The sequence below is a fragment of the Vulpes lagopus genome, chromosome 2 (genome assembly GCF_018345385.1).
Source record: "Vulpes lagopus strain Blue_001 chromosome 2, ASM1834538v1, whole genome shotgun sequence".
NCBI classification, from domain to species: domain Eukaryota; kingdom Metazoa; phylum Chordata; class Mammalia; order Carnivora; family Canidae; genus Vulpes; species Vulpes lagopus.
Genome location: NC_054825.1, coordinates 74,083,906 through 74,104,741, shown reverse-complemented (window position 1 = coordinate 74,104,741; position 20,836 = coordinate 74,083,906). Strand labels below are relative to the sequence as shown.

The following is a 20,836-nucleotide window of genomic DNA, read 5'->3' as shown; positions in this document are numbered from 1 at the left end:
TGTGAATAAAGTGGAATTTATTGTTTTCTCCCATTTCCAAAATAAAATCTGAAAACTTGCTCTCCCTATGATGTTTCTTACCTCTATGAAAGGCATCACTATTATTATATACTGTAAAAAGCTAAAAACTGTGAGTCTCTCTTACCAAGTCCTGTCATATCTACTACTTCAGCATCTCTTGTATTCTTTCCCATTCCCATTAAGGCTATCAATTCTGACATGCTATTTCAAGTCTTTAATCTTTATACATTCCTAACTTTATTCTGTCTCCTTCTAGTCCAACCTGCACATTGCTGCCAGACTAAGTAATTATGAAAAACAATTTTCATTGTTACTTCCTTGAAAAACTTGTCTTTCTATTTAGAACAAAATTAAGTCCAAACGCCTGAGCTTGACATTTAACATTCTCTACAATCAGTTTTTCCTACAGTCCTTTTTAGATCTTCCTTTCTTACATGATTTAAGTACTTACTGGACTGGTAAGGTTAACAAAGAAAAGACAGTAGGTTATATTAAGGAAGGCTTATGTTGATGAAGAAAAAAATAGACTCAAATTAGGTTTTTGAGGTAAAAATCTAAACTTGTTTGGATGTGGAAGGGGAAAGAGGTTTTTTTAAGGATGAGGTTTTAAGGTCTCAAAAACAAAATTTTAAAATGTGCATGTATGCATTTGTGTATGGGTATGTGTTCCTGCTTCTTACCCATGGATTGCCTAACAATAACATTGATGTATGCAAATTACATATAAACAATTCACACCTCAGAGTTATCCCTGAGAAGTTGCTATTGGAGATCAAATATTGCCATATCACTTTGCCACTAGAAGCAAGTCTTTGTATGAAACTATAATTATAGTTTAGTGCTTTATTGGTGAGGAAAGGTGGGGAATGATAAGTGTTTGTGAAATATTGTTAATACTTCATTTGGGTCCATCTTTTTTTCTCATCTCTGGTTATTTTTGACTGAGTTATTCTAATTCATATTGCCTACTTAGAAACTAAGAATTTGGATGAAGAGAAAGACAATCCTATGGAAGAATGGGATTCTGAAATGAGAGCCGCAGAGAAAGGTAACTGAATTAATTAAGGAGATAAATGGGAAATCAACAACCTATCTTTATTTAGGTGAGATTAAATGATACAGAATAGAACAGATGATTTTTGTAGCAACATTTTAATGTGTCCATTCTGATATAATTGTTTTTTTGTTTTTGTTTTCCCAAAGAACTAGAACAGCTGAAAACTGAAGAAGATGAGCTCCAAAGGTCAGCCTTCAGAAAATAAGCTAAACTTTACAAGGCTTTATGACTTCCTGCCTCCAAAAACTGAGGCGATTTGGCACATGAGTATTGACTTAAGACTGACTCAGGACTTCTGCTCCACCTTGAACTTGACCCATCTTAGTTGACAAAATTTTCTAAGCACTTACTATTTACAAAGCATTAATCCAAGATACTATTTCTCAAGCTTGAATAGTAGAATCCTTTTGAAGAAAATAAACCTAGCATTAAGCTGTTTCTATATTGTATTTTTATATTCTACTAAGTATAAAATGAGGTATAGTTTTCTTACTGTCATGGATCTTATTAAACTATAAGACTAAAAGGAATTGGGCACCTGCATGGCTTAGCGGTTGAGCGTCTGCCTTTGGTTCAGGCAGTGATCCCAGGGTCCTGGGATTGAGTCCTTCTTTGGGCTCCCCATAGCGAGCCTGCCTCTCCCTCTGCATATGTTTTTGCCTCTCTCTCTCAGTCTCTCATGAATGAATAAATAAAATCTTTAAAAAAAAAAAAAGACTAAAAGGAATCAAATACAAATAATGACAAACCCATAAAATTCCAACTGACATTAATTTGACAGGTGATAATGTTTAGCTAAAGTTAAATTGACTAGGGATCCCTGGGTGGCACAGCGGTTTGGCGCCTGCCTTTGGCCCAGGGCGCGATCCTGGAGACCCGGGATCGAATCCCACATCGGGCTCCCGGTGCATGGAGCCTGCTTCTCCTTCCGCCTGTGTCTCTGCCTCTCTCTCTCTCTGTGACTATCATAAATAAAAAAAAATAAAAAAATAAAAAAATTAAAAAAAAAAAATAAAGTTAAATTGACTAAAAAGGTATAAGTTCTATTTAGCTCTAATAAACTAAACAAAACCAAACATTGGCAGCAAAATTATGGCATGTCTCAGTTTTAAGATGGGCATTCTTATGATCTACATTATGTTTATATTTTATCACCTAAATAAAAGGTAAATTTTAATAATCTTAATATACAAATCCTCAAGGATACCTTCATGGATCCTAATTTTGAGACCATTGATTTAAGCCTTTCCTAATTAGACCCACATTTCTGATTAATGCTTATCCAAAAGAGAGAGAGAGAGAGAGAAAGAAAGAAAAAGAAAGACCCTAAGAAAATAAAAATGGATGCCATTCACTTCAGTGGGGAACTATCGAGCATGTGACTTCTTGTTATAAACATTTTATTTTAATGGAGTCCAAATTCTCTGACAACAGCATTATCTCTATATGACTACCTACTTTGATTTGCAGAAATCTCTTAGAACTGGAAGTACAGAAAGAGCAGACCCTTGCTCAAATAGACTTTGTACAAAAACAAACAGATAGAACTGAAGAGCTAATGGATCAGTTGAGGTAAGGAAAAGCAAGTATCATTAGTTTGTTTTATCCCATTACCACAGTTGACATGTGTTTGTAATTTGTTATCACTATTTTAACCTATAGTACAATACATTCTCAGAGTCAATGTACCATCAAGCAGAAGGTATACAAAGTGGGAAAGCTACGAAATTATAATTTTAAAAATACTTAACACTTTATATTGCCTAAACTTGGATTTTCTTTGATACACAATTCAAAATTGAGTCAATTCTTTGAAAAACATGTTTGAACATTCACAGTATTTGAATCAAAATATTGATTGTCCCCCAAGCCAGTAGAGAAACTTCAGCCGCTGATTCCGGTATGTTTGCCTGCTATCAGAAGTTAACTCTCCTCTTTTACCTCAGAAAAAACTTTTTTGTCTTGTTTATTTCTCTCCAGCTTGTCTGAGTGGGAAGCCATTGAGTGGAGTGATGATCAAGCTGTATTCACCTTTCTTTATGACACAATAGAACTTACTATCACCTTTGGAGAGACAGTAGGTGAGTAGCAAAAAAAGAGAATTCCTTTGCAGAAAAATGTATGACTAAACTCATTAAAGAATGCAATCTTTATTGTAATACAATAATAACTATTGACATAACAAAAGCACTGCTGAAAATCTTAGAAGAGGCATTCACTTTAATTTGTGATAATATAATTTTATTAGATAAAGAATAAAAAATTCGACTAGTGAAAATTGACCTTTGTTGAATTACATTAAGATGATAGAAATTTTATATGTCCTGGGATGCCTGGGTGGCTTAGCAGTTGAGCACCTGCCTTTGACTCAGGGCGTGATCCCGGAGTCCCAGGATCAAGTCCCACATTGGGCTTCCTGCATGAAGCCTGCTTCTTCCTCTACCTATGTCTCTGCCTCTCTATGTGTGTGTCTCTCATGAATAAATGAATAAAATCTTTTAAAAAAAAAAAAAGAAAAATTTTATATATCCAAATAATGGATCAACATGCTATTTGCCTCTATTTATTCTGAGTTCCTTTATTCCATCTGTGTTTTGTGGTAGAGGATTTACTCTAATGATTGGTGACATTTAACTTTCTGTTGGTACCTAAGTTAACCTAAAAAGTTAGTTGGAAGTTCTGTATGTATCGATAGGCTTATCAAAGTAGGTAGAATCATTGTATGATGACAGAGTCCTAGCTGTTTTGTTGAGAATCTCCTGGTAGTATCTTCAGGTCATTTCTCTGAAAAAATTTCAGCATGGCCAAGCAAACTTCACAGTCTCCCAACCTCCACACATGATCCTCCTTACAAGTTCCTTTTCTTTTTTCTTTTCTAAATCTTTTTTTTGGGATCCCTGGGTGGCGCAGCGGTTTGGCACCTGCCTTTGGCCCAGGGTGCGATCCTGGAGACCCGGGATCGAATCCCACATCGAGCTCCCGGTGCATGGAGCCTGCTTCTCCCTCTGCCTGTGTCTCTGCCTCTCTCTCTCTCTGTGACTATCATAAATAAATAAAAAAAAAATTAAAAAAAAAAAAATAAATCTTTTTTTTTTTTAAGATTTTGTTTATTTATTCATAGAGACACAGGAAGAGAGAGAGAAAGAGAGAGAGAGAGGCAGAGACACAGACAGAGGGAGAAGCAGGCTCCATGCAGGAAGCCTGACCTGGGACTTGATCCTGGGTCTCCAGGATCACACCCCAGGCTGCAGGCGGCACTAAACCACTGTGCCACTAGCGCTGCCCAAAAGTTCCTTTCTCATAGAATATCATTGGGGCGCTTGGGTGGCTCAGTTGGTTGAGTATTCAACTCGTGGTTTTGGCTCAGGTCATGATCTTGGGGTCATGAGATTGAGCCCTGCATAAGTCTCTGTGCTCAGCGTGGAGTCTGCTTGTACCTTTCCCTCTGCTACTCCTCCTGTTTCAGATCTCTCTCTCAAATAAATAAATGGAAAAAAATCTTAAAAAAAAAAAAAAAAATAAGGGGATCTCTGGGTGGCTCAGCGGTTTAGCGCCTGCCTTTGGCCCAGGGTGCAATCCTGGAGTCCGGGGATCAAGTCCCCGTCGGGCTCCCTGCATGCAGCCTGCTTTCTCCCTCTGCCTGTGTCTGTGCCTCTCTCTCTCTGTGTCTCTCATGAATAAATAAATAAAACCTTAAAAAGAAAAAAATGAAAAATAAAACTTAGAAATCACTCTCTACCTCTTTATCCCTTACCAGGCGTATCTAATTATCAATAAGACTTCTTGATTTTAATTTCATGATACTGATCCACATTTCATGGTTTCCTATCAATAGTCATCTCTAATCAAATGACTACAATAACATTCCAGCAGGCCTTTCTGGATCCTTTCCTTTTCCTCTCCACTTCATCTTCCTTCCTGCAGCAATGGTGATTGTTGAAAATCTGACCATGCACCTAATATTCTTAGACTAATTATCAAAACATTTGCTATGGCCTATAACATCCTGCATGAATTGAATGTTTCTTCCTTTTCCTGCCTCATTTTAAACTATTCTCTGTACTTTGGCATGTGGATTTCTTTCATTCCCTTTTTCTTTTCTTTTTTTTTATTTCTTTTCTTTTTTTTATTTCTTTTCTTTTTTTTTTTTTTTTTCTTTTTTTTTTTTTTTTTTTGTTAAGTAGGCTCTACACCTAATATGGGGCCTGAACTCATGACCCTGAGATCAAAAGTCACATGTCTCCCAACTGAGCCAGCCAGATCCCCCTCTTTCATTTCCTTAAAAGATCCTGGTCAGGAGGTGCCTGGGTGGTTCAGGTGGTTAAACGTCTGCCTTCAGCTCAGTTCATGATCCCAAAGTCCTGGGATCAACCCTGCATTGGGTTCCTGCTCCTTGGAGGGGGAGGGTCTGCTTCTCCCGCTCCCTTTGCCTGCCATGTCCCCTGCTTGTGCTTGCTATCTCTCTCTCTCTCTCTCTCAATAAATAAAATCTTAAAAAAAAAAAAGATCCTGGTCTTTTCATGCTCAATCATGTTCCATCCTACCATGGGACCTTCATAATGATTTTTTTTATGCCTAGAACCTTTTTCCCTCATCTTTGTCCATTTGGACTGCTATAACAAAAATACCATAAACTGGGGCACTTGGCTGGTTCACCCAGTTAAGCGTCTGGCTTCAGCATAGGTCATGATCTCAGGGTCCTAGGATCGAGCCCTGCGTTGGGCTCCCTGCTCAGCAGAGAGTCTGCTTCTCCCTCTTCCTCATCCCCATCCTCTCTGTTCATGCTCTGTCTCTTGCTTTCTCTCTCAAGTAAATAAATAAAATCTTAAAAAAAGAAAAGCCCCAGGGATCCCTGGATGGCTTAGTGGTTTAACTCCAGCCTTCAGCCCAGGGGTATGGTCCTGGAGTCTTGGGAGCCAGTCCCGCATCAGGCTCCCTGCATGGAGCCCACTTCTCCCTCTGCCTGTGTCTCTGCCTCTCTCCCTCTATGTGTCTCTCATGAATAAATAAATAAATCTTTAAAAAAGAAAAGCCATAAGAATGCTTATTAAACAACTGAAATTTATTTCTTACATTTCCGGAAGCTGGAAGTCCCAAGATCAGGCTGCCAGCATGGTCAGGTGAGAACCTTCTTCCAGGTTGCAGACTTTTCATTGTGTACTTACATACTGAAAGGCCAAGCTAGCTGTTTAGGGTCTCTATTATAAGAGCATTAATCTCATTCTTGAGGGCTTTACCCTCATGACCTTAATAAATACCTCCCAAAGGTCCATCTTCTAATACTATCACATTGAGCATGAGGATTTCAATATATAAATTTGATGAGGGACACATTCAGACCATAGCATCCCTCTTCACTAAAATAGATTTCTGTTAATAATCCTTAAGAGCTCAGCTCAGTTATCACTTTTGCACAAAAGTTTTCCCTGACTCTCCTTTTACCAACTCCCTCTACTAATGCCCTCCTATTATATATGTTCTTATTGCTTCCTGCAGTTTTCCTTAATAGCACTTATCACTGAATGTAGTTTTTAGTATGTTTATTAGTGTAATTAATCTGTGTATCTTCTTGAGCTGTAAGCTTTTTGAGAATATAAATTGATCATGTCTGTCTCACAATCATATCCTAGTGCCTAACACTAGAAGCATAGAAAATATTCAACAAAATAATAAGAATCTGAATTTAAGAGATAGAAGGTAACTCTAGAGTTTGGAAGAGGAAGCAGCTCTCCTGGCTTCCTTAAACTCATTACTGTAATGCTAAAAGCATAAATCATTTTCACTGTATTTATAAAAAGATAGGGAGCACCTGGGTGGCTTAGTGGTTGAGCGTTTGCCTTTGTCTCAGGTCATGATCCCAGGGTCTTGGGATCAAGTCCCCCATTGGGCTTCCCTGCAGGGAGCCTGCTTCTCCCTCTGCCTGTGTCTCTGCCTCTCTCTGTGTCTGTCATGAGTAAAATATATATGTGTGTATATATATATATATATATATATTTCACATGTAGGTGTGAAGAGATCATAGTCATTTTTTTATATGGTATCTGAGAATAGTTCTCTTTGCACAAAAGTCAATAGAGGAGGCCTTGATATATTTATAATAAATGTACTATACCTTAAATTGCCTTCAAAGACTTGCCAGTAAGTGTAGTTCAATAGTCTCAGCAGGGAGCCTTTAACATACATAAAGAAAAATACCATTCAAGGATACATCTTTAACTGCCAAATAAAATACCCTGCTACCTAGAAAGAATAGGATTCTAAAGTACAGGGTTGTATGTGGCTTAAAATCAAATAATAAAAAGAACTACTGGGGCACCTGGGTGGCTCAATTGGTTAAGCACCCAGCATGATTTCAGCTCAGATCATGAGATTGAGCCTTATGTTGGGCTTTGTGTTCAGCGTGGCATTTGCTTGTCCCTCTCCCTCTACTCCTCCCCCCATTGCTTTCACTCTGTCTCTCAAATAAATAAAATCATTAAAAAAAAAAAAAAAAAGTACTACTTTTATTCTGGTTCTTCCTAGTTGATCTCCCTTTCCTGGACAAGGCTTGTAGGAAGATTGTTGACTTGAATTTTCAATCTCGGTTAGATGGTAAGTCCAAACATTTATCCACTAAAAATTTTTTGAATATTTATAAATTTAATTTTGCTCCTTGAGAACTTTTTCGCATAGGAAATTAAGTATAAACAATAATAATAATTTGTCCTTAAATATGTGTATTAGACATAAAATTTCTTGGATAATGTTCTGAATATTGGGTAGGATTATTGCTAGATTTTAAGCAAAGATTAATAATAGCTATTTCTACAATTGAAAAACTACTATTCTGAGTACTTATACTATATCAGGCTTTTGTATTAATTATATCAACAGTTTAAGAAAATTATATCAACAGTTTGACATGTTTTTACAAATTAAGGATAACTCAAAAGTAAGTGTGTTCAGGATCACTTAGGTTGTAAGGAAAGGCAGGATTTAAACTCAGGTTTAGGTTATATTTAAGCCCATGCTTTTAACCAAGTTCTATTCTGTATATGATAAAGGCTTGGATTTTTATAAGAATATCTATATTCACTATATATATGTTGATTTATGTGCTTAAAAGTGGAGAAGATACTTAGACATCTAATAGTTGGAAAGTATTCCTAGTTTATATAATATTTCTAGCTTATGTATAAAAAAACTATTTGAAAGTAAGTAATGCCCTGTTTTGATTTTTTTTTTTTTCCTTCCTCAGAGGATAAAGCTCCTCCTTCCTCCCTTTTAGTTCATAAGCTTATTTTCCAGTACATTGAGGAAAAGGAATCCTGGAAGAAAAAATGTACAACACAGCATCAAATACCCAAGGTAAATCTGATTGGAGCATTTTGAAGGAAAGTTATGTTACCTGTCCCAGAAAGCAGAACTGAAAGTGTATATATTTAATACTAGATCCTGAAACTATAAATGCATTAAATTATTTAACTTTAGGGGATTCTTTATTTTTATTTATTTATTTATTTTTTTTTTTTATTTACGATAGTCACAGAGAGAGAGAGAGGCAGAGACACAGGCAGAGGGAGAAGCAGGCTCCATGCACCGGGAGCCTGATGTGGGATTCGATCCCGGGTCTCCAGGATCGTGCCCTGGGCCAAAGGCAGGCGCTAAACCGCTGCGCCACCCAGGGATCCCTAGGGGATTCTTTATGAAAGAGCCACTGAAAACTGAAATGTTTTCACAATTTCTTTTTTTCCCTCCAATTTTTCCTAGATGCTTCAAGAAATCTCATTGGTAGTGAGCCATTGTAGACTCCTTGGAGAGGAAATTGAGTTTTTAAAGAGATGGGGACCAAATTATAACCTAATGAACATAAATGTGACTAATACTGAGTAAGTATATTAGTTCCCCAGGGCTGCCATAACAAAGTACTACAGACTCAGGGGCTTAAACAATAGCAATTTACTGTTTTACAGTTCTAGAGGCTAAAAGTCTGAGATTAAGATGTTTGCAGGGTTGGTTCTTTCTGATGGGCTGTGAAAGAGAATCTTATTCCATACCCATGTCATAATGTCTAGTGATTTACTGGCAGTCATTGGCATACCTTGGTTTATAAATATATAATCCCAGTATCTACTTTCATCCTCACATGATTTTTTTTCCTGTGTGCATGTTTGTATACAAATGTCCCCTTTTTGTAAGGACACTAATCATTTTGGATTAGGGTACCATCCCACTCCAGTAGGACCTCATCTTAACTAATTAAGTCTGCAATGACCTTACTTCCAAAATAAGGTCACATTCTGACTTACTGGAGGCTAGGGCTTGAATATTTGGATGACAGGGAGGGACATAGTTCAATTCATAAAAGTAGGTAATTACTCAAAAATTATTAAAATGATTTATTTTAATGAGTTTTATGACAGTGAAAATGAACAACCATAATACTACTTTGTTCGAAATGTTTTACCCTCTTTCCATTTGATAAGGACAAGAAATAATGTGCCACCTAAGTTTCATATGAGTACAAAAGGAAAATGTATTTGTTTCATTCTGTTTTTGTTTTGTATGTTTAATTAAGGATTTGTCTTTTATAGATTGAGGCTTTTATTCTCCAGCTCTGCAGCATTTGCAAAATTTGAGATAACTTTGCCTCTTTCAGTCCATTTTCCAACTGTTCCATTACCTTTCTCCATTCAAAAGCACCTTGGAAACATTGGGTAAGTAAAGGGCCAGCAGGATAGGGCTCCTAACTACCTTTTTACCTTTGTTATATCATTTGAAAGATCTCTCAAAGTGATCAGAAATAATGGATATACCATTATTGGATATACCAGTAATGGATAATCCATAGTGAGTGCCGAATGATGCTTCCCTCTGACTTCATTTTGAAAATTTTATTCTTTTAAAGTCAGTGGCCTTTATTTCTAGCTCCAGTGGATGCTGGAGACCATTGGTCTCTTTTATACTTGCTCTACTTTTTCAATACTCTTACCTAAAACAAGGAACGAGGAAGGAAAAAATGGATATAAACTTAGCCCAGATCATATATAAACAACTTCTATGGCCTTAAAAACAGGATAATCACTTAATCACTTAAAAAGCTGTGCAGTCATAATGCTTTTCTCAATTAGTCTTTCTAACCAGATATAACAATATTTCATTCCTACTATATATTTTGTGAATTTTTAGACACACTGCTAACAGTTTGTAAGATTGAGGAATTTAGAATGTACCCACCTCAAATCCATGAACAAACACCAACAGTTTAGATTTTTAGCTAAGTCAAGATACTTCACTGTTTATACAGATTTGCTCATAGGTCTTATTTTTGGAATCTCATTTCCAACTTGGACAGACTTTCTAGAATTGCCTATTTGTGCTTCCTAAGAGGCTGAGAGCCCATACCCAAAAACATGAATTCCACTGAAATGAAGATAAGTAAATTCCCAGAAAAATTAATAAACCTTTTGTTCTTTCCAGCCAAGATGAAATCACTGCAATTCTATCTAAAGTGCCACTGAAGAACAACTACCTAAAGAATGTAGTCAAGCAAATTTACCAAGATCTGCTTCAGGACTGCCATTTCTATCACTAGACCCAATGGACTACAGTTATAACAGCCAAGAACAGTGTACTTCATAACGATATTATGTCAGAGTATCCATTGCTGTTTAATCTTTGTCTTTAGGTCATAGAAAGAAGCTTAGTAAAATTCCTTCTGATGATGTTACAGTTAATGTGTATGGTTAGTTTTTAAATGTCTCTAGTCAGGAATGATGGATGGCCTCAAATAGCATATTAACCTGCTCATCTTTTTACAAAAGGTTTAAATAGTAGAACACTTAGGGAAAATTTCTTCTAATTAAAGTTGTGCTCTCTGCTATAGTAAAGCCCTAAGAAGTAACTTAAGCGGTATAAGAAGAGCTGTCACCACTGACAAAAACATTAGCCATTTCCTCATATATAGAGCTATGATTTTTAAGTTGCCTGGCGTCTGCCTATCAGAAATTCTGAATATATAGAGATATATCTGTTTACAAACTACTCATCCTTCTTTTTCTCCATTCCAAAACTGTTATTAAGAAAAAGCAATAGCTCTTAGCTATTCAAACGGCTGCCATCTTTTCTTGAGGGCCTTGCCTTCTTTTATTATATGATGTCTACTAATGTTTTCTTAGTAAGTATAATTTTGTAGGGAAAGTTAATTCATTATGGCCCAGTACACATATGTAAATATATTAACTTTTTTGTGTGTTTGTGATGTAGTAAGGAGATAATAGATAGAGCTGTATAGAGAGATACTCTCCTGCCTGGGCAATTTCCATCTTTCTGAAGGATGCTTTAGCAAGATTCTCGGTCTATTTCTATCAGATAATTGTACTTCAAGCAGTATCACATTCAGAACCACCAATTTTGTCAAGTTCTGGCAATAGTAATGAATTTAATGTGAGTTAAAAAAACTTTTACCCAAAGTTTAGTTAAATCCTAATCATGATAATTTTTGTTTCTTTTATATTTAATTCTAAACTAAAATATATTTTCATTTTTAAACTAACTCCTTAACAATTTTGCTTTATACGTTAGGATCAGGTTAAAGTCCTATGGGTCCAATGAATATTCTTCACTTTTTTTTTTTTAAGATTTTATTTATTTATTCATAAGAGACATCGAGAGAGAAAGAGAGAAAGGCAGAGGCACAGGCAGAGGGAGAAGCAGGCTCCATGCAGGGAGCCTGACCTGGGACTCGATCCCAGGTCTCCAGGATCATGCCCTGGGCTGAAGGCCATGCTAAACTGCTGAACCACCCGGGCTGCCCCCTCATCTTCGCTCTTAAATTGCCTTTTACTTCTGAGCTATTGGTAAAAAAGATCACATGTTCTGTTTTAAGCTTCAAAAGTCAACATAAAATTTATTTTCCATAAAAATCAAAATGTAGATGTTTTTTATTTCCATGAACTCCTTGAAAAACAAAGTCACCACAATATGGTCTGTTTCCCAAGAAACTTAAATTAGTTCTCCTACTAGAATTGTTTTCTTTCTTTTCTGCAAACCTGAGAAGTAGTTTTGTTTTATCCATTTTGGTAACCTGGAATGACCAACTCCAAGAATGATTTGGCTTGTAATTATGGTCTCTGCTTCCTGGGTTTCTACATAATTGTAATATTTACATTTACCTAATTATTTGCATTTGTTCAAAGGATTGGCTATTTTTATAAAATTTTTTGGAAATTGTTTTTTTCACTATTAAAATAACTTTATTATATGAAATCTTTTTAAGTAGTGTTTCTTTATGAAGAGGTTTTTCAGGGTTTTTTTACCATGTATTCAGTAGACCTTTGAAGGAAGCCCCTTCTAGAAACACCCACTTATTTGAAAACTGAGATAAGATTAAAATATGTCAGGACCTGAGAATAAGAACCAGACACAGACCATAGTTTCCCTATGTCTGTGTCTCTGAAAGATAGTAAAAGAAAACTACTTGAAGTTCCTCCGGAAACTATCATTTCTCTGAGCTAATAGTCCCTAGACTACTAGTGTCAGCTTTACCCTAAACCTGCTGAATCAGAAACACTAAGAGTGAGGACCAGTATTCCATGTTGTGTTTATTTTTTTTAACTTTCTTTTTCTTAAAACTTTACTGAAATTTAATTGACATCATGTGCACAGTTAAGTGATTTTTTAGTACATTTGCAGATATGTGTAACCACAATTCTAGAACATTTTCATCACCTCAAAAAATAATCCACTTTTCAACAAATGGTGGTGGGAAATATAGATATCCACATACAAAAGAATGAAGTTGGACCCTTATCTTCACTACATCCAAGAGTTAACTCAAAATGGATCAAAGAAACTAAATGTAAGATCTAAAACTATTAAGCTCTTACAAGAAAACATAGGGGAAAAGTTTTGCCACATTGAATTTAGCGATAAATTCTGGAATATGACACCAAAAAAGCACAGGCAACAAAAGTAAAAATAGATAAATTGGATTTATCAAAATTTAAGACTTGTGCATCAAAGGACATAATGTAAAGGCAATGTATAGAATGGGAAAATATAGGGCACCTTGGTGGCTCAGTCAGGGAAGCAACCAACTTTTGATTTCGGCTCAGGGTTGTCGGATCGATCCCCACATTCAGCTTCATGTTCAGTGGGCAGTCTGCTTGTCCCTCTCCTACTCCTCCCCTCACTCATGTTTTGTCTCTCAAATACATAAATAAAAGAATGGGAGAAAATATTTGTAAGTCTTGTTATCTGACAAGGGTTTAATATCTAAAATACACAAAAAGCTCCTTCAGTTCAAAAACAACAATAAAACCACTCAATTAAAAAATGAGGAAAGGGATCCCTGGGTCGCACAGCGGTGTAGCGCCTGCCTTTGGCCCAGGGTGCAATCCTGGAGACCTGGGATTGAATCCCACGTCGGGCTCCCGGTGCATGGAGCCTGCTTCTCCCTCTGCCTATGTCTCTGCCTCTCTCTCTCTCTCTGTGTGTGACTATCATAAATAAAATAATAATAATAAAATAAAAAATAAAAAAGGTTTTATATAAAAAAAAAATGAGGAAAGGGGGACTCCTGGCTGGTCCAGCTAGTGGAGTGTGCGACTCTTGAGGTTGTGAGCTCGAGGCCCACATTATGTATAAAGATTACTTAGAATGAAATCTTAAAAAAAAGTAAAGGATGCTGGAGTAGATAATTCTCCAAAGAAGAGACATAAATGACAAAAAAAAAAAAAAAAAAAAGATGCTCATCATTCACATTAGGGAGATACAAATCAAAAACAAAAAGAGAGGGATCCCTGTGTGGCGCAGCAGTTTGGCGCCTGCCTTTGGCCCAGGGCGTGATCCTGGAGACCTGGGATCGAATCCCACGTCGGGCTCCCGGTGTATGGAGCCTGCTTCTCCCTCTGCGTCTCTGCCTCTCTCTCTCTCTCTGTGTGTGTGTGTGTGTGTGTGTGTGTGTGACTATCGTAAATGAATAAAAATTAAAAAAAAAAAAAAGAGAGATACCACTCACAACCATTATAATGAATGTAACCGAAAAGATTACAAGTGTTGACAAGGATGCAGAGATTGGAACCCTTGTGCACCATTGGTGGGAGAATAAAAGAGTGCAGCTGCTATGGAAAAACAGCATGGTAGCTCCGCGAAAAATTAAAAATAGAATTACTCTGTGATCAAGCAATTTCATTTCTGGGTATAATACTTAAAAGAAGTAAAAGCAGCTACTTGTTTTTGTGTGGGGGTTTTTTTGTTGTTGTTTTTTGATTTTTTTAAGATTTTACTTATTCATGAAAGACACAGAGAGGCAGAGACATAGGCAGAAGGAGAAGCAGGCTCCCTGTGGGGAGCCTGATGTAGGACTCCATTCCAGGACTCTGGGATCACGCCCTGAGCCAAAGGCAGATAGATGCTCAACCGCCGAGCCACCCAGGCATCCTGAAAGTAGCTACTTGTACACCCATATTCATTGCCTTATAACCAAAAGGTGCAAGCAATCCTAGTGTCTACCAACAGATGAATGGATAAACAAAATGTGGCATTATATACATACAATGAGATAGCCCTAAGGAGGAAAGAAATTCTGACATGCTATAATGTATATATATGATAAGCCAGTCACTAAAAGATAAATATTATGTGATTCCACTTAGATACCTAGAGTAGTCAAATTCATAGAGATAAAAGGAGTCGCCTCTCATGAATAAATAAATAAAATCTTAAAAAAAAAAAAAAGGAGTTGCAAAAGGGGAGTTGTTTATTAGGTATAGAATTTACCTGTTGCAAGATCTAGAGCTTATGTGCATAATAATGGATGTACTTGACAATACTAAACTGTACACTTAAAAAAATGATTGTCAGGTGTGCCTGCATGACTTAGTTAAGCATCTGCCCTCAGCTCAGGTCATTATCCTTGGAGTCCTGGAATCAAGCCCCATGACAGGCTCCTCTCCCCACTTACATTCTCTCTCAGTCAATAAATAAAATCTTTAGGGCAGCCCTGGTGGCTCAGCGGTTTAGCGGCACCTTCGGCCCAGGATGTGATCCTGGAGACCTGGGATCAAGTCCCACGTCAGGCTCCCTGCATGGAGCCTGCTTCTCCCTCTGCCTGTGTCTCTGCCTCTCTCTCTCTCTGTGTGTCTCTCATGAATAAATAAGTAAAATCTTTACTAAATAAATAAATAAAATCTTTAAAGATAAAAATATCAAATTTTATGTGTATTTTACCACAATTTTTTTTAAACTTCTAGGTATCACTAAGGAACTATATGGGACCTACTAGCTGGGTTTCATGGGCAGTCAATTCTGCTAGAAATGTAAGAACATTCTTTATCCCAAGGAGGACAAGGAGAACCCCATCTATTCTGTGTGCAAGAATTGTGATTACCAGCAGGAAGCTGACAACAGCTGCATCTATGTCGGCCTAATCACACAACAAGTAGACTAACTAACCCAGATCATCACTGGCAAGTCCTAGGACCCCTTCTGGGTAACAACTAAGCACCACATATGCCAAAACTGAGGCCACAAGGAGGCAGTGTTCTTTGAGTTGCTCAGTGCCAGGGGCTGAGAGGTCTCCAGGCCCTATGCTTCATTCACCACTAGATTGAAGTCCCCTCCACTACATGTAATAAATGCTGGGTTTTGTGTGTGAAAAATAAAAACCATAGCCTTTAGGTATTGCTCCCTATCTTTACATCATGTCCCAGCCACCCCACCCTAAAGCAACTAGTAACTACTTTTTATCATCAGAAATTTGCTTATTCTAGACATTTCATGTAAATGGAGCCATATGATATGTAGTATTTTATGGCTAGTTTCATTTAGCATAAGGTTTCAAGGTTCAGGCAAGTTATAGTGTGGGGACACCTGGTCAGCAGTTGAACATCTGCATTCGACTCAAGGCGTGATCCCAGGATCTGGGATCGAGTCCCCCATCAGGCTCCTTGTGGGGAACCTGCTTCTTCCTCTATGTCTCTGCCTCTCCCTCTCTCTCTCTGTCTCTCATGAATAAATAAAATCTAAAAAAAAAAAAAAAGTGTGTAGCAGTACTTGATTCCTTTTTATGACATAATAATATTTTGTCATAAAAAGTGTTCCGAGTTTTGTTGATACATGATTAGGGCAATTAAGGAAGAAAAAGGAAAGGCATACAGACTAGAAAAGAAAGTAGTCAAACTCTTCAGATGACATGATATAGTGAAGAGAAAGTCCTAAGCAATTCACCAAAAACTATTAGAACTAATAATAGTTCAGGGATGCCGGGGTGGCTCAGCAGTCAAGAATCTGCCTTTGGCTCAGGGCATGATCCTGGGGTCCTAGGATCAAGTCCCGCATCAGACTCCCCACAGGGATCCTGCTTCTCCCTCTGTCTATGTCTCTGCCTCTCTCTCTCTCTCTCTCTCTCTCTCTCTCTGTCTCATGAATCAAATATATAAAATCTTTTAAAAACTAATAAGAGTTCAGCAAAGTCTCAAGAGGTAAGGTCAATATTCAAAAATCAATAGTATTAAAAAACAAAAATCAATAGTATTTTGGTGACTATAGTTGATAATACTGTATTGTATAATGAAACTTACTAAGAGAGTAGAACTTAAGTGTTCTTACCAAAATAAATATGTGAGATTATAGACATGTTTAATTAACTCAATGTTGGGAATCCTTTCACAGTGTGTACATTTACCAAATCATCATGTTCTATAATCTAAATATATAATTTTATGAACTACACCTCGATAAAGTTGGAAAGGCAACCTCAAAAAAATCTATAGTATTTCTATATACTTGGCAATGAACAACCCACAAATGAAATTAAGAAAAACATTCCATTTATGATAGCATCAAAAAAAGAATAATATATTTATGAGGTGCCTGGATAGCTCAGTGGGTTAAGTGTCCAATTCTTGATTTTGGCTCAGGTCATGATCACAGGGTGGTGGGATAGAGCCCCTTGTTGGGCTCCATGCTGGGAATGTAGGCTGCATGAGATTCTCTCTTTCCCTCCCTCTCCATCTGCCACTACTCTCTCTCTTTCCTCTCTCTCTCTCTCTCTCTCTCTCTCTCTGCCCCGCCCCCCAAGAAGAAAGAAAATATATTTAGTCATAAATTTTTTTGAAGATTTTATTTATTTATTCATGAAAGACCGAGAGAGAGGCAGGCTCCATGCAGGGAACCCAACGTGGGACTGATCCCAGGACTCCAGGATCACACCCTGTACCAAAGGCAGGTGCTAAACTGCTGAGCCACCCAGGGATCCCCCTTTAGTCATAAATTTAACCAAAGAAGTGCAATGCTTGTACCTTGGAAACAGCAAAGCACTGCTGGAAGAAATTAAAAACCTAAATAAATGAAAAGACATCCCATATGCATGGGTTGAAAGACAAGTTGTTAAGATGGCTATACTATGTAAAGTATGTACAGCTAGCAGGCAACCTCTATCAAAATCCCATCAACCATTTTTGCAGGATGCAAAATGGAAACTTGGTCCTAAATTTTATATGGAATTGCAAAGGACACTGAATAGTGAAAAAAAAAATCTTGAAAAATAATAACCAAGTGGGAGGATTCGCATCTCCTGGTTTCAAAACAATACAAATTTACAGTAATCAGAACAATATGGTACTGTCATAAAGACCAATATAATGGAATAGCCCAAAAATAAACCCTCACATATATGGCCAAATGATTCTACAAGGGTGCCAAGGCTATTCAATGGGGAAAGGACAGTCCTCAATAAATGGTGCTGGGAAAACTGTATATCCACATACAAAAGAATGAAGTTGGACCCTTACCTTTACCACCTGCAAAAATTAACTCAAAATAGATCAAGAACTTAAAATGTAAGAGCTAAAACTTTCAGAAGAAAGCATAAGGATAAATCTTCATGATACCAGATTTGTGGCAATGGAATTTTAGAGATGACAGCCAAAACACAACAACAAAAATAGACAAATTTCATCAAAATTAAACATATTTGTGCATCAAAGGATATTATTAAGAAAGTGAAAAGACGGGGACGCCTGGGTGGCTCAGCAGTTGAGTGTATGCCTTCAGCTCAGGGCGTGATCCCGGGATCCGGGATCAAGTTCCACATCAGTCTCCTTGCAGGGAGCCTGCTTCTCCCTCTGCCTGTGTCTCTACCTCTCTCTGTGTCTCATGAATAAATAAAATCTTTTTTTTTTTTTTTTCAGTGAAGAGGGACACCTGGGTGGCTCAGCGGTTGGGTGTCTGCCTTTGGCTCAGGGCATGAACCTGGAGTCCCAGGATCGAGTCCCGCATCCGGCTCCCTGCGTGGACCCTGCTTGTCCCTCTGCCTGTGTCTCTGCCTCTCTCTCTCCCTCTGTGTGTGTCTGTCATGAATAAATAAATAAAATCTTCAAAAAAAATTAAAAAGTGAAAAGACAACCTAAAGAATGGGAGAAATTATTTGCAAATCATATATCTGATAAGGATCTAGCATCCAGATTATATAAGAAATTCCTGCAACTTAACAACAGACAATCCAATTTTTTTTTTAATTTTTTAAATTTATTTATGATAGTCACAGAGAGAGAGAGAGAGAGGCGCAGAGACACAGGCAGAGGGAGAAGCAGGCTCCATGTACCGGGAGCCCGATGTGGGATTCGATCCCGGGTCTCCAGGATCGCGCCCTGGGCCAAAGGTAGGTGCCAAACCGCTGCGCCACCCAGGGATCCCGACAATCCAATTTTTTAAATGAAACCAAGACTTGAATAGACATTTTCCCAAAGAAAATATACAAATGGCCAACAAGAACGTGAAAAAAAAAAATGCTGTATCATTAGTCATTAAGAAAATGCAAATTCAAGCCACCATGAGATACCACCTTAAACTTAATAGAATGGGGAATTTTTTTTAAAAGATCTTATTTACTTATTTGAGAGAAAGAATGAGTAGAGAGAGGGAGAAGCAGGCTCCCGACTGGACAGGGAGCCCAATGTGGGGCTCAATCCCAAGGCCCTGGGATCATGACCTGAGTCAAAGGCAGACACTTAACCAACTAAGCCACCCAGGCACAGAATGGGTAATTTCTAAAATGGAAAATAAGAAGCCCCTGGCTGGCTCAGTGGAGCCTGCAACTCTTGATCCTGGTGTTGTGAATTTGAGCCTTCTGTTGGGCATAGATTTACTTTAAAAAAATAAAATAGGGATCCCTGGGTGGCGCAGCGGTTTAGCGCCTGCCTTTGGCCCAGGGCGCGATCCTGGAGACACAGGATCGAATCCCACGTCGGGCTCCCGGTGCATGGAGCCTGCTTCTCCCTCTGCCTGTGTCTCTGCCTCTCTCTCTCTCTCTCTCTGTGACTATCATAAATAAATAAATTAAAAAAAAAAAACTTACACATTATTAAAAAATAATAATAAAAATAAAATAAAATGGGAAATAAGTGTTGGAGGGGATATGGAGAATTCAGAACCTTGTGATTGCTAGCGAGAATGTAAAACTAAGAAGCACATGCAATTCTCTTTTATGCAACTGAAAGCTCAAAAGGCTGTCATTTTAAGCATTACACCTAGAAATTCTAAAATTAAATTAATTCTAAAATTAAAATGTCAGATTTAATAAGAAAGTTACAAAGCACAAATTGTCAGAAACAGTTACTGTCAACTTGTTAACTGTCTATATCAGTATTTATATAACTAGTATGGTTTTCATGTTATCCAAGGATGCTGATAGAGCGATCATGAGGTAACTACATCCAGTTGAATTCCCAAGGAAACACTCATCAATATTTTATTTATGTTGGGTTTTTTACTATTTACTAATGACAAATACTCTACATACATGATTCTCCCCGGTCAGAAGTTTGTTGAGACATGGCCTTGGGTAGCTAGAAAATGGAGTCATCTGACTCACTCATCCTGTGAAGGTTTTAAACTGACTGTTCAACCTACCTGTTGCTTGACCATCTCAGCCCTATTCATCTGCAGAGATGTGTGGTCCTTGGCACTGATGACATGGTGCTGGCTGAGCATTTATGCAGTACATACAGGTCCACAAACTGGCTGGACTTGTTCTGCGCATGGAGGGTGCACCTGGCATATGGCAGAAGGGAGCCCTGTGGAGCTAGCACTTGGCTGCAGGACCTACCTGGTGCCAGCCACCACACAAGTGGGAGCAAGGGAAATCAACATTTGGTTTAAAGAGAAGACTGCTTGCTAGGGACTTGGGTTCTAACATTCCCATTCCCATACCCTGCAAATGGGCAGAATGAGTAAAGAGCTCCCAGCATTCTCGAGGTAGGACAAACCCATCTTTCTAACCCAAGATGGTTACTTGGGGATATTCATTATCAGGGATGATTGGAGTGTCCAACTGGTCAGTGTATCTGGTGATAATGTGTCCAGAAAATTAGTCTGAGCTGATTGTGTGCCAGCTTGTCTGGTTCAAATGGTTTACTGAATCCAATCAAGTTTTTCAGCTTTTCCTCTGAATTTCTCCTGTATTTGGATAAAATTGTTTTGGGAGTGTGTCCAAGGCTAGGCCTTGCTGAGATAGGAATGAAGATTTTTTACCATCCTCTGATAGAACTTAGACTCTATTGCCTCTGCAATGTCTCTGCTCTGAGGAAGGTGTACGCTCTCTCCTTTTCTTTCTCATCTCTGGAGGCCTTTTCTAAGACTGATATGAACCAATGTGGCTAAGTCTGTCACAAGTTTCTGCTATAAACATCCTGGATAGTGTCTTCTCTATGGCAATTGCTGGCAGCAACTAACCTCTTTGAATTTTATTTTCTTCATTTGTAAAATAATAGTGGT

The 20,836-nt window shown here is 37.8% G+C and overlaps 1 protein-coding gene across 2 annotated transcripts in view; it reads left to right on the top strand.

Annotated features, from left to right (window-relative positions):
* KNL1 (kinetochore scaffold 1) overlaps nucleotides 1–12,246 on the top strand; it is a 66,262-nt gene extending 54,016 nt beyond the window's left edge. For both annotated transcript variants that reach the window (XM_041735399.1, XM_041735406.1), the window contains exons 18-26: nucleotides 995–1,069; nucleotides 1,225–1,264; nucleotides 2,549–2,650; nucleotides 3,059–3,159; nucleotides 7,601–7,669; nucleotides 8,316–8,425; nucleotides 8,828–8,946; nucleotides 9,652–9,774; nucleotides 10,538–12,246. In XM_041735399.1, the coding sequence (XP_041591333.1) occupies nucleotides 995–1,069; nucleotides 1,225–1,264; nucleotides 2,549–2,650; nucleotides 3,059–3,159; nucleotides 7,601–7,669; nucleotides 8,316–8,425; nucleotides 8,828–8,946; nucleotides 9,652–9,774; nucleotides 10,538–10,652 (854 nt within the window). In that variant the 3' untranslated portion in view covers nucleotides 10,653–12,246. The remainder of the gene's footprint in view (nucleotides 1–994; nucleotides 1,070–1,224; nucleotides 1,265–2,548; nucleotides 2,651–3,058; nucleotides 3,160–7,600; nucleotides 7,670–8,315; nucleotides 8,426–8,827; nucleotides 8,947–9,651; nucleotides 9,775–10,537) is intronic.
* Nucleotides 12,247–20,836: the final 8,590 nt, after the last annotated feature.